Genomic DNA, 15,045 nt, shown 5'->3' with positions numbered 1-15,045 from the left:
GGTTTTAAAACGTTTATCATCAGCAAGTTTCCAACAAACACTGGGTGCATTTCAAATGGTCCCGTATCTCCTCTATTGTGCCATAGTCGACCAGCTCCCATAGAGAGACATTTGAGAGGCGCCCACAGACCATACAGATCAATAGTGAAGAGGTCTCCGACCCGAACGGACCTTCGCAGAGGAACAGATGACTCCTAAACGATGTCACTCGTAAAACGCATCGTCGCTGGAGGAAATATTATATATCACTAATTATAAAAACTGGATGGGTCGAGCCCTGAATGCTGATTGGCTGACAGCCGTGGTATATCAGACCGTATACCACGGGTATGATAAAACATTTATTTTTACTGCGCTAATTACGTTGGTAACCAGTTTATAATAACAATAAGGTACCTCGGGGGGTTTGTGATATATGGCCAATATACCATGGCTAAGGGCTGTGTCCAGGCACTCCGCGTTGCGTCGTGGTTAAGAACTCCCCTTAGCTGTGGTGTATTGGCCATATATCACAAACCCCGAGGTGCCTTATTGCTTAATTAGAGGTTGTTTCTGAAATGGCACCCTATTTCCTTAGTAGTGCACTACTTTAGACCAGGGTCTATAGGGTAGTAGTGCACTACTTTAGACCAGGGTCTATAGGGTAGTAGTGCACTACTTTAGACCAGGGTCTATAGGGTAGTAGTGCACTACTTTAGACCAGGGTCTATAGGGTAGTAGGGCACTACTTTAGACCAGGGTCTATAGGGTAGTAGGGCACTACTTTAGACCAGGGTCTATAGGGTAGTAGTGCACTACTTTAGACCAGGGTCTATAGGGTAGTAGTGCACTACTTTAGACCAGGGTCTATAGGGTAGTAGTGCACTACTTTAGACCAGGGTCTATAGGGTAGTAGTGCACTACTTTAGACCAGGGTCTATAGGGTAGTAGTGCACTACTTTAGACCAGGGTCTATAGGGTAGTAGTGCACTACTTTAGACCAGGGTCTATAGGGTAGTAGTGCACTACTTTAGACCAGGGTCTATAGGGTAGTAGTGCACTACTTTAGACCAGGGTCTATAGGGTAGTAGTGCACTACTTTAGACCAGGGTCTATAGGGTAGTAGTGCACTACTTTAGACCAGGGTCTATAGGGTAGTAGTATAGTGGTTTTAAAATATTGCCCTTTAAATACTTAAAATATCCTTATTGGTTATACCTGTGTCTTTCAGTAAAACGTTCAAGCTCATTTCACCAACAAGCAAATAAATTCCTTTAACATTTAAATAATTGTATGTTTCTTTGTTTTTTAAAACAATGCTACCTTTTAGAAAATGAAAAAAGTTTTGTTGAAGCACATTACATTTGTTTACCTTTGCTGCAGTAGTAGTTGCCAGATTTAACAACTAAATTAAATCAGTATCTGAACCGTCTTCCAACTAACCAGATGCAAGAGTTAAAAACATCCCTGGGTTGAAAGGTCACCCCAAGTTGCTTCGGAGCAGCAGCGTAACCCTGTAAACCCTCTTCAGTCCCAGCACTTCAAAAGAGAAAACCTTCTCAGGTTGGATGATGCTTAGATTGACATTACAACAAAATGTCAGTACTGTGAGAAAGAAAAGAATTGTCCACATACATTCTCATAGTATATTAACTTAAGAGAGAGTACTGCTTATAATAACACTTATTTGCTAAATCTTTAGAGTGAGTAACACATTCCAATAGCAGATTGATAGTTATTGTTTTTCAGATCAGTTAGATTAGAAGGCTGTCACTGTTGGTTCCAGTGTTCTAGAATAAGTTCCGGGTGGTTCTAGAATAAGTTCTGGGGTGGTTCTAGAATAAGTCCCGGGTGGTTCTAGAATAAGTTCCGGGGTGGTTCTAGAAGGACATGATGGTTCTCTGGATGATGTCGGCACACTCTCTGACCTCGTGGTCTTTAATGATGAGGGGAGGGGCCAAACGGATGATGTCACCGTGGGTGGGCTTGGCCAACAGTCCGTTGTCACGGAGACGCATGCACACTCTCCAGGCGTCATAGTCTGAGGGGGAAGTGAGCGACACACACACACACACACACACACACACACACACACACACACACACACACAGGTCAGGGGTCAAAGCTTCAGCCTACAGAGCAAAAATTACAAAAACCCAAGCAGGACTCTAAAACAATTTATTGTTTAAACAGTGAGGAGCACAACATCCAATTTAGGAGCACCAGAGAGAGAGATATATATATATGATATTTAAATTGATTTCAGATATAGCCAATTTGAAGCACATGTTGTGTAAAATACATTTGTTCAGTATAAAAAGCTAAACTGTTGATCCAAATACCTGCCATTAAAATTACAAAGTCATTTGGAATATTAGTTTTTTTTTTACATTGTGTAAAACAACTACCTATTGAGATGCATTACAGAAAATGATACACTGTCTCTTTAAGATAGTTAAGTTAGTGGAGACATGCAACAGGTCAGTGAGATATCATTATTATAACAGGTCAGTAACAGGTCAGTAACAGGTCAGTGAGATATCATTATTATAACAGGTCAGTGAGGTATCATTATTATAACAGGTCAGTGAGATATCATTATTATAACAGGTCAGTAACAGGTCAGTGAGATATCATTATTATAACAGGTCAGTAACAGGTCAGTGAGATATCATTATTATAACAGGTCAGTGAGATATCATTATTATAACAGGTCAGTGAGATATCATCATTATTATAACAGGTCAGTGAGGTATCATTATTATAACAGGTCAGTAACAGGTCAGTAACAGGTCAGTGAGATATCATTATTATAACAGGTCAGTGAGGTATCATTATTATAACAGGTCAGTGAGATATCATTATTATAACAGGTCAGTAACAGGTCAGTGAGATATCATTATTATAACAGGTCAGTAACAGGTCAGTGAGATATCATTATTATAACAGGTCAGTGAGATATCATTATTATAACAGGTCAGTGAGGTATCATTATTATAACAGGTCAGTGAGATATCATCATTATTATAACAGGTCAGTGAGGTATCATTATTATAACAGGTCAGTGAGATATCATTATTATAACAGGTCAGTGAGATATCATTATTATAACAGGTCAGTGAGGTATCATTATTATAACAGGTCAGTGAGGTATCATTACTATAACAGGTCAGTGAGATATCATTATTATAACAGGTCAGTGAGATATCATTATTATAAGAGGTCAGTGAGATATCATTATTATAACAGGTCAGTGAGGTATCATTATTATAACAGGTCAGTGAGGTATCATTATTATAACAGGTCAGTGAGGTATCATTACTATAACAGGTCAGTGAGATATCATTACTATAACAGGTCAGTGAGATATCATTATTATAAGAGGTCAGTGAGATATCATTATTATAACAGGTCAGTGAGATATCATTATTATAACAGGTCAGTGAGGTATCATTACTATAACAGGTCAGTGAGATATCATTATTATAACAGGTCAGTGAGATATCATTATTATAACAGGTCAGTGAGATATCATTATTATAACAGGTCAGTGAGATATCATTATTATAACAGGTCAGTGAGATATCATTATTATAACAGGTCAGTGAGATATCATTATTATAACAGGTCAGTGAGGTATCATTATTATAACAGGTCAGTGAGATATCATTATTATAACAGGTCAGTGAGGTATCATTATTATAACAGGTCAGTGAGATCTCATTATTATAACAGGTCAGTGAGATCTCATTACTATAACAGGTCAGTGAGGTATCATTATTATAACAGGTCAGTGAGGTATCATTATTATAACAGGTCAGTGAGATATCATCATTATTATAACAGGTCAGTGAGGTATCATTATTATAACAGGTCAGTGAGATATCATTATTATAACAGGTCAGTGAGATATCATTATTATAACAGGTCAGTGAGGTATCATTATTATAACAGGTCAGTGAGGTATCATTACTATAACAGGTCAGTGAGATATCATTATTATAACAGGTCAGTGAGATATCATTATTATAACAGGTCAGTGAGATATCATTATTATAACAGGTCAGTGAGATATCATTATTATAACAGGTCAGTGAGGTATCATTATTATAACAGGTCAGTGAGGTATCATTATTATAACAGGTCAGTGAGATATCATTATTATAACAGGTCAGTGAGATATCATTATTATAACAGGTCAGTGAGATATCATTATTATAACAGGTCAGTGAGATATCATTATTATAACAGGTCAGTGAGATATCACTATTATAACAGGTCAGTGAGATATCATTATTATAACAGGTCAGTGAGATATCATTATTATAACAGGTCAGTGAGATATCATTATTATAACAGGTCAGTGAGATATCATTATTATAACAGGTCAGTGAGGTATCATTATTATAACAGGTCAGTGAGATCTCATTATTATAACAGGTCAGTGAGATCTCATTACTATAACAGGTCAGTGAGGTATCATTATTATAACAGGTCAGTGAGATATCATTACTATAACAGGTCAGTGAGGTATCATTATTATAACAGGTCAGTGAGGTATCATTATTATAACAGGTCAGTGAGGTATCATTATTATAACAGGTCAGTGAGGTATCATTATTATAACAGGTCAGTGAGGTATCATTATTATAACAGGTCAGTGAGATATCATTATTATAACAGGTCAGTGAGATATCATTATTATAACAGGTCAGTGAGGTATCATTACTATAACAGGTCAGTGAGATCTCATTACTATAACAGGTCAGTGAGGTATCATTATTATAACAGGTCAGTGAGATATCATTATTATAACAGGTCAGTGAGATATCATTATTATAACAGGTCAGTGAGATATCATTATTATAACAGGTCAGTGAGGTATCATTACTATAACAGGTCAGTGAGATATCATTATTATAACAGGTCAGTGAGATATCATTATTATAACAGGTCAGTGAGATATCATTATTATAACAGGTCAGTGAGATATCATTATTATAACAGGTCAGTGAGATATCATTATTATAACAGGTCAGTGAGATATCATTATTATAACAGGTCAGTGAGATATCATTATTATAACAGGTCAGTGAGGTATCATTACTATAACAGGTCAGTGAGATATCATTATTATAACAGGTCAGTGAGATATCATTATTATAACAGGTCAGTGAGATATCATTATTATAACAGGTCAGTGAGGTATCATTATTATAACAGGTCAGTGAGATATCATTATTATAACAGGTCAGTGAGGTATCATTATTATAACAGGTCAGTGAGATCTCATTATTATAACAGGTCAGTGAGATCTCATTACTATAACAGGTCAGTGAGGTATCATTATTATAACAGGTCAGTGAGATATCATTATTATAACAGGTCAGTGAGGTATCATTATTATAACAGGTCAGTGAGATATCATCATTATTATAACAGGTCAGTGAGGTATCATTATTATAACAGGTCAGTGAGATATCATTATTATAACAGGTCAGTGAGATATCATTATTATAACAGGTCAGTGAGGTATCATTATTATAACAGGTCAGTGAGGTATCATTACTATAACAGGTCAGTGAGATATCATTATTATAACAGGTCAGTGAGATATCATTATTATAACAGGTCAGTGAGATATCATTATTATAAGAGGTCAGTGAGATATCATTATTATAACAGGTCAGTGAGATATCATTATTATAACAGGTCAGTGAGATATCATTATTATAACAGGTCAGTGAGGTATCATTATTATAACAGGTCAGTGAGATATCATTATTATAACAGGTCAGTGAGATATCATTATTATAACAGGTCAGTGAGGTATCATTATTATAACAGGTCAGTGAGATCTCATTATTATAACAGGTCAGTGAGATCTCATTACTATAACAGGTCAGTGAGGTATCATTATTATAACAGGTCAGTGAGATATCATTATTATAACAGGTCAGTGAGATATCATTATTATAACAGGTCAGTGAGATATCATTATTATAACAGGTCAGTGAGATATCATCATTATTATAACAGGTCAGTGAGGTATCATTATTATAACAGGTCAGTGAGATATCATTATTATAACAGGTCAGTGAGATATCATTATTATAACAGGTCAGTGAGGTACCATTATTATAACAGGTCAGTGAGGTATCATTACTATAACAGGTCAGTGAGATATCATTACTATAACAGGTCAGTGAGATATCATTATTATAACAGGTCAGTGAGATATCATTATTATAACAGGTCAGTGAGATATCATTATTATAACAGGTCAGTGAGATATCATTATTATAACAGGTCAGTGAGGTATCATTATTATAACAGGTCAGTGAGATATCATTATTATAACAGGTCAGTGAGATATCATTATTATAACAGGTCAGTGAGATATCATTATTATAACAGGTCAGTGAGATATCATTATTATAACAGGTCAGTGAGATATCATTATTATAACAGGTCAGTGAGATATCATTATTATAACAGGTCAGTGAGATATCATTATTATAACAGGTCAGTGAGATATCATTATTATAACAGGTCAGTGAGGTATCAGTATTATAACAGGTCAGTGAGATCTCATTATTATAACAGGTCAGTGAGATCTCATTACTATAACAGGTCAGTGAGGTATCATTATTATAACAGGTCAGTGAGATATCATTACTATAACAGGTCAGTGAGATATCATTATTATAACAGGTCAGTGAGGTATCATTATTATAACAGGTCAGTGAGGTATCATTATTATAACAGGTCAGTGAGGTATCATTATTATAACAGGTCAGTGAGGTATCATTATTATAACAGGTCAGTGAGATATCATTATTATAACAGGTCAGTGAGGTATCAGTATTATAACAGGTCAGTGAGATCTCATTATTATAACAGGTCAGTGAGATCTCATTACTATAACAGGTCAGTGAGGTATCATTATTATAACAGGTCAGTGAGATATCATTACTATAACAGGTCAGTGAGATATCATTATTATAACAGGTCAGTGAGGTATCATTATTATAACAGGTCAGTGAGGTATCATTATTATAACAGGTCAGTGAGGTATCATTATTATAACAGGTCAGTGAGGTATCATTATTATAACAGGTCAGTGAGATATCATTATTATAACAGGTCAGTGAGATATCATTATTATAACAGGTCAGTGAGGTATCATTACTATAACAGGTCAGTGAGATCTCATTACTATAACAGGTCAGTAAGGTATCATTATTATAACAGGTCAGTGAGATATCATTATTATAACAGGTCAGTGAGGTATCATTACTATAACAGGTCAGTGAGATATCATTATTATAACAGGTCAGTGAGATATCATTACTATAACAGGTCAGTGAGATATCATTATTATAACAGGTCAGTGAGATATCATTATTATAACAGGTCAGTGAGATATCATTATTATAACAGGTCAGTGAGATATCATTATTATAACAGGTCAGTGAGATATCATTATTATAACAGGTCAGTGAGATATCATTATTATAACAGGTCAGTGAGATATCATTATTATAACAGGTCAGTGAGATATCATTATTATAACAGGTCAGTGAGATATCATTATTATAACAGGTCAGTGAGGTATCATTACTATAACAGGTCAGTGAGATATCATTATTATAACAGGTCAGTGAGATATCATTATTATAACAGGTCAGTGAGATATCATTATTATAACAGGTCAGTGAGATATCATTATTATAACAGGTCAGTGAGGTATCATTACTATAACAGGTCAGTGAGATCTCATTACTATAACAGGTCAGTAAGGTATCATTATTATAACAGGTCAGTGAGATATCATTATTATAACAGGTCAGTGAGGTATCATTACTATAACAGGTCAGTGAGATATCATTATTATAACAGGTCAGTGAGATATCATTACTATAACAGGTCAGTGAGATATCATTATTATAACAGGTCAGTGAGATATCATTATTATAACAGGTCAGTGAGATATCATTATTATAACAGGTCAGTGAGATATCATTATTATAACAGGTCAGTGAGATATCATTATTATAACAGGTCAGTGAGATATCATTATTATAACAGGTCAGTGAGATATCATTATTATAACAGGTCAGTGAGATATCATTACTATAACAGGTCAGTGAGGTATCATTACTATAACAGGTCAGTGAGATATCATTACTATAACAGGTCAGTGAGATATCATTATTATAACAGGTCAGTGAGATATCATTATTATAACAGGTCAGTGAGATATCATTATTATAACAGGTCAGTGAGATATCATTATTATAACAGGTCAGTGAGATATCATTATTATAACAGGTCAGTGAGATATCATTATTATAACAGGTCAGTGAGATATCATTATTATAACAGGTCAGTGAGATATCATTATTATAACAGGTCAGTGAGATATCATTATTATAACAGGTCAGTGAGATATCATTATTATAACAGGTCAGTGAGGTATCATTATTATAACAGGTCAGTGAGATCTCATTATTATAACAGGTCAGTGAGATCTCATTACTATAACAGGTCAGTGAGGTATCATTATTATAACAGGTCAGTGAGATATCATTACTATAACAGGTCAGTGAGATATCATTATTATAACAGGTCAGTGAGGTATCATTATTATAACAGGTCAGTGAGGTATCATTATTATAACAGGTCAGTGAGGTATCATTATTATAACAGGTCAGTGAGGTATCATTATTATAACAGGTCAGTGAGATATCATTATTATAACAGGTCAGTGAGATATCATTATTATAACAGGTCAGTGAGGTATCATTACTATAACAGGTCAGTGAGATCTCATTACTATAACAGGTCAGTGAGGTATCATTATTATAACAGGTCAGTGAGATATCATTATTATAACAGGTCAGTGAGATATCATTATTATAACAGGTCAGTGAGATATCATTATTATAACAGGTCAGTGAGGTATCATTACTATAACAGGTCAGTGAGATATCATTATTATAACAGGTCAGTGAGATATCATTATTATAACAGGTCAGTGAGATATCATTATTATAACAGGTCAGTGAGATATCATTATTATAACAGGTCAGTGAGATATCATTATTATAACAGGTCAGTGAGATATCATTATTATAACAGGTCAGTGAGATATCATTATTATAACAGGTCAGTGAGATATCATTATTATAACAGGTCAGTGAGGTATCATTACTATAACAGGTCAGTGAGATATCATTATTATAACAGGTCAGTGAGATATCATTATTATAACAGGTCAGTGAGATATCATTATTATAACAGGTCAGTGAGGTATCATTATTATAACAGGTCAGTGAGATATCATTATTATAACAGGTCAGTGAGGTATCATTATTATAACAGGTCAGTGAGATCTCATTATTATAACAGGTCAGTGAGATCTCATTACTATAACAGGTCAGTGAGGTATCATTATTATAACAGGTCAGTGAGATATCATTATTATAACAGGTCAGTGAGGTATCATTATTATAACAGGTCAGTGAGATATCATCATTATTATAACAGGTCAGTGAGGTATCATTATTATAACAGGTCAGTGAGATATCATTATTATAACAGGTCAGTGAGATATCATTATTATAACAGGTCAGTGAGGTATCATTATTATAACAGGTCAGTGAGGTATCATTACTATAACAGGTCAGTGAGATATCATTATTATAACAGGTCAGTGAGATATCATTATTATAACAGGTCAGTGAGATATCATTATTATAAGAGGTCAGTGAGATATCATTATTATAAGAGGTCAGTGAGATATCATTATTATAACAGGTCAGTGAGATATCATTATTATAACAGGTCAGTGAGGTATCATTATTATAACAGGTCAGTGAGATATCATTATTATAACAGGTCAGTGAGATATCATTATTATAAGAGGTCAGTGAGATATCATTATTATAACAGGTCAGTGAGATATCATTATTATAACAGGTCAGTGAGATATCATTATTATAACAGGTCAGTGAGGTATCATTATTATAACAGGTCAGTGAGATATCATTATTATAACAGGTCAGTGAGATATCATTATTATAACAGGTCAGTGAGATATCATTATTATAACAGGTCAGTGAGATATCATTATTATAACAGGTCAGTGAGATATCATTATTATAACAGGTCAGTGAGGTATCATTATTATAACAGGTCAGTGAGATCTCATTATTATAACAGGTCAGTGAGATCTCATTACTATAACAGGTCAGTGAGGTATCATTATTATAACAGGTCAGTGAGATATCATTATTATAACAGGTCAGTGAGATATCATTATTATAACAGGTCAGTGAGATATCATTATTATAACAGGTCAGTGAGATATCATCATTATTATAACAGGTCAGTGAGGTATCATTATTATAACAGGTCAGTGAGATATCATTATTATAACAGGTCAGTGAGGTATCATTATTATAACAGGTCAGTGAGGTATCATTATTATAACAGGTCAGTGAGGTATCATTACTATAACAGGTCAGTGAGATATCATTACTATAACAGGTCAGTGAGATATCATTATTATAACAGGTCAGTGAGATATCATTATTATAACAGGTCAGTGAGATATCATTATTATAACAGGTCAGTGAGATATCATTATTATAACAGGTCAGTGAGGTATCATTATTATAACAGGTCAGTGAGATATCATTATTATAACAGGTCAGTGAGATATCATTATTATAACAGGTCAGTGAGATATCATTATTATAACAGGTCAGTGAGATATCATTATTATAACAGGTCAGTGAGATATCATTATTATAACAGGTCAGTGAGATATCATTATTATAACAGGTCAGTGAGATATCATTATTATAACAGGTCAGTGAGATATCATTATTATAACAGGTCAGTGAGGTATCAGTATTATAACAGGTCAGTGAGATCTCATTATTATAACAGGTCAGTGAGATCTCATTACTATAACAGGTCAGTGAGGTATCATTATTATAACAGGTCAGTGAGATATCATTACTATAACAGGTCAGTGAGATATCATTATTATAACAGGTCAGTGAGGTATCATTATTATAACAGGTCAGTGAGGTATCATTATTATAACAGGTCAGTGAGGTATCATTATTATAACAGGTCAGTGAGATATCATTATTATAACAGGTCAGTGAGATATCATTATTATAACAGGTCAGTGAGGTATCATTACTATAACAGGTCAGTGAGATCTCATTACTATAACAGGTCAGTGAGGTATCATTATTATAACAGGTCAGTGAGATATCATTATTATAACAGGTCAGTGAGATATCATTATTATAACAGGTCAGTGAGATATCATTATTATAACAGGTCAGTGAGGTATCATTATTATAACAGGTCAGTGAGGTATCATTACTATAACAGGTCAGTGAGATATCATTATTATAACAGGTCAGTGAGATATCATTATTATAAGAGGTCAGTGAGATATCATTATTATAACAGGTCAGTGAGATATCATTATTATAAGAGGTCAGTGAGATATCATTATTATAACAGGTCAGTGAGATATCATTATTATAACAGGTCAGTGAGGTATCATTACTATAACAGGTCAGTGAGATATCATTATTATAACAGGTCAGTGAGATATCATTATTATAACAGGTCAGTGAGATATCATTATTATAACAGGTCAGTGAGGTATCATTATTATAACAGGTCAGTGAGATATCATTATTATAACAGGTCAGTGAGGTATCATTATTATAACAGGTCAGTGAGATCTCATTACTATAACAGGTCAGTGAGGTATCATTATTATAACAGGTCAGTGAGGTATCATTATTATAACAGGTCAGTGAGGTATCATTATTATAACAGGTCAGTGAGATATCATCATTATTATAACAGGTCAGTGAGATATCATCATTATTATAACAGGTCAGTGAGATATCATCATTATTATAACAGGTCAGTGAGGTATCATTATTATAACAGGTCAGTGAGATATCATTATTATAACAGGTCAGTGAGATATCATTATTATAACAGGTCAGTGAGGTATCATTATTATAACAGGTCAGTGAGGTATCATTACTATAACAGGTCAGTGAGATATCATTATTATAAGAGGTCAGTGAGATATCATTATTATAAGAGGTCAGTGAGATATCATTATTATAACAGGTCAGTGAGATATCATTATTATAACAGGTCAGTGAGATATCATTATTATAACAGGTCAGTGAGGTATCATTATTATAACAGGTCAGTGAGATATCATTATTATAACAGGTCAGTGAGATATCATTATTATAACAGGTCAGTGAGATATCATTATTATAACAGGTCAGTGAGATATCATTATTATAACAGGTCAGTGAGATATCATTATTATAACAGGTCAGTGAGGTATCATTATTATAACAGGTCAGTGAGGTATCATTATTATAACAGGTCAGTGAGATCTCATTATTATAACAGGTCAGTGAGATCTCATTACTATAACAGGTCAGTGAGGTATCATTATTATAACAGGTCAGTGAGATATCATTACTATAACAGGTCAGTGAGATATCATTATTATAACAGGTCAGTGAGGTATCATTATTATAACAGGTCAGTGAGGTATCATTATTATAACAGGTCAGTGAGGTATCATTATTATAACAGGTCAGTGAGATATCATTATTATAACAGGTCAGTGAGATATCATTATTATAACAGGTCAGTGAGGTATCATTACTATAACAGGTCAGTGAGATCTCATTACTATAACAGGTCAGTGAGGTATCATTATTATAACAGGTCAGTGAGATATCATTATTATAACAGGTCAGTGAGATATCATTATTATAACAGGTCAGTGAGATATCATTATTATAACAGGTCAGTGAGGTATCATTACTATAACAGGTCAGTGAGATCTCATTACTATAACAGGACAGTGAGGTATCATTATTATAACAGGTCAGTGAGATATCATTATTATAACAGGTCAGTGAGATATCATTATTATAACAGGTCAGTGAGGTATCATTACTATAACAGGTCAGTGAGATCTCATTATTATAACAGGTCAGTGAGATCTCATTATTATAACAGGTCAGTGAGGTATCATTACTATAACAGGTCAGTGAGATATCATTATTATAACAGGTCAGTGAGATACCATTATTATAACAGGTCAGTGAGATATCATTATTATAACAGGTCAGTGAGATATCATTATTATAACAGGTCAGTGAGGTATCAGTATTATAACAGGTCAGTGAGATCTCATTATTATAACAGGTCAGTGAGATCTCATTACTATAACAGGTCAGTGAGGTATCATTATTATAACAGGTCAGTGAGATATCATTACTATAACAGGTCAGTGAGATATCATTATTATAACAGGTCAGTGAGGTATCATTATTATAACAGGTCAGTGAGGTATCATTATTATAACAGGTCAGTGAGGTATCATTATTATAACAGGTCAGTGAGATATCATTATTATAACAGGTCAGTGAGATATCATTATTATAACAGGTCAGTGAGGTATCATTACTATAACAGGTCAGTGAGATCTCATTACTATAACAGGTCAGTGAGGTATCATTATTATAACAGGTCAGTGAGATATCATTATTATAACAGGTCAGTGAGATATCATTATTATAACAGGTCAGTGAGATATCATTATTATAACAGGTCAGTGAGGTATCATTATTATAACAGGTCAGTGAGGTATCATTACTATAACAGGTCAGTGAGATATCATTATTATAACAGGTCAGTGAGATATCATTATTATAAGAGGTCAGTGAGATATCATTATTATAACAGGTCAGTGAGATATCATTATTATAAGAGGTCAGTGAGATATCATTATTATAACAGGTCAGTGAGATATCATTATTATAACAGGTCAGTGAGGTATCATTACTATAACAGGTCAGTGAGATATCATTATTATAACAGGTCAGTGAGATATCATTATTATAACAGGTCAGTGAGATATCATTATTATAACAGGTCAGTGAGGTATCATTATTATAACAGGTCAGTGAGATATCATTATTATAACAGGTCAGTGAGGTATCATTATTATAACAGGTCAGTGAGATCTCATTACTATAACAGGTCAGTGAGGTATCATTATTATAACAGGTCAGTGAGGTATCATTATTATAACAGGTCAGTGAGGTATCATTATTATAACAGGTCAGTGAGATATCATCATTATTATAACAGGTCAGTGAGATATCATCATTATTATAACAGGTCAGTGAGATATCATCATTATTATAACAGGTCAGTGAGGTATCATTATTATAACAGGTCAGTGAGATATCATTATTATAACAGGTCAGTGAGATATCATTATTATAACAGGTCAGTGAGGTATCATTATTATAACAGGTCAGTGAGGTATCATTACTATAACAGGTCAGTGAGATATCATTATTATAAGAGGTCAGTGAGATATCATTATTATAAGAGGTCAGTGAGATATCATTATTATAACAGGTCAGTGAGATATCATTATTATAACAGGTCAGTGAGATATCATTATTATAACAGGTCAGTGAGGTATCATTATTATAACAGGTCAGTGAGATATCATTATTATAACAGGTCAGTGAGATATCATTATTATAACAGGTCAGTGAGATATCATTATTATAACAGGTCAGTGAGATATCATTATTATAACAGGTCAGTGAGATATCATTATTATAACAGGTCAGTGAGGTATCATTATTATAACAGGTCAGTGAGGTATCATTATTATAACAGGTCAGTGAGATCTCATTATTATAACAGGTCAGTGAGATCTCATTACTATAACAGGTCAGTGAGGTATCATTATTATAACAGGTCAGTGAGATATCATTACTATAACAGGTCAGTGAGATATCATTATTATAACAGGTCAGTGAGGTATCATTATTATAACAGGTCAGTGAGGTATCATTATTATAACAGGTCAGTGAGGTATCATTATTATAACAGGTCAGTGAGATATCATTATTATAACAGGTCAGTGAGATATCATTATTATAACAGGTCAGTGAGGTA

General features: G+C 33.4%; 1 protein-coding gene across 2 annotated transcripts in view; it reads right to left on the bottom strand.

Annotated features, from left to right (window-relative positions):
- Positions 1 to 15,045, bottom strand: part of LOC139571638 (ornithine aminotransferase, mitochondrial-like) — a 50,212-nt gene that overhangs the window by 105 nt on the left and 35,062 nt on the right. For both annotated transcript variants that reach the window (XM_071394693.1, XM_071394694.1), the window contains one exon: positions 1 to 2,020. This exon is cut by the window's left edge and continues 105 nt beyond it. In XM_071394693.1, the coding sequence (XP_071250794.1) occupies positions 1,860 to 2,020 (161 nt within the window). In that variant the 3' untranslated portion in view covers positions 1 to 1,859. The remainder of the gene's footprint in view (positions 2,021 to 15,045) is intronic.

This window comes from Salvelinus alpinus, chromosome 3 (genome assembly GCF_045679555.1).
Source record: "Salvelinus alpinus chromosome 3, SLU_Salpinus.1, whole genome shotgun sequence".
In the NCBI taxonomy this organism is placed as follows: Eukaryota; Metazoa; Chordata; class Actinopteri; order Salmoniformes; family Salmonidae; genus Salvelinus; species Salvelinus alpinus.
This window is presented reverse-complemented; position numbering and strand designations above follow the sequence as displayed.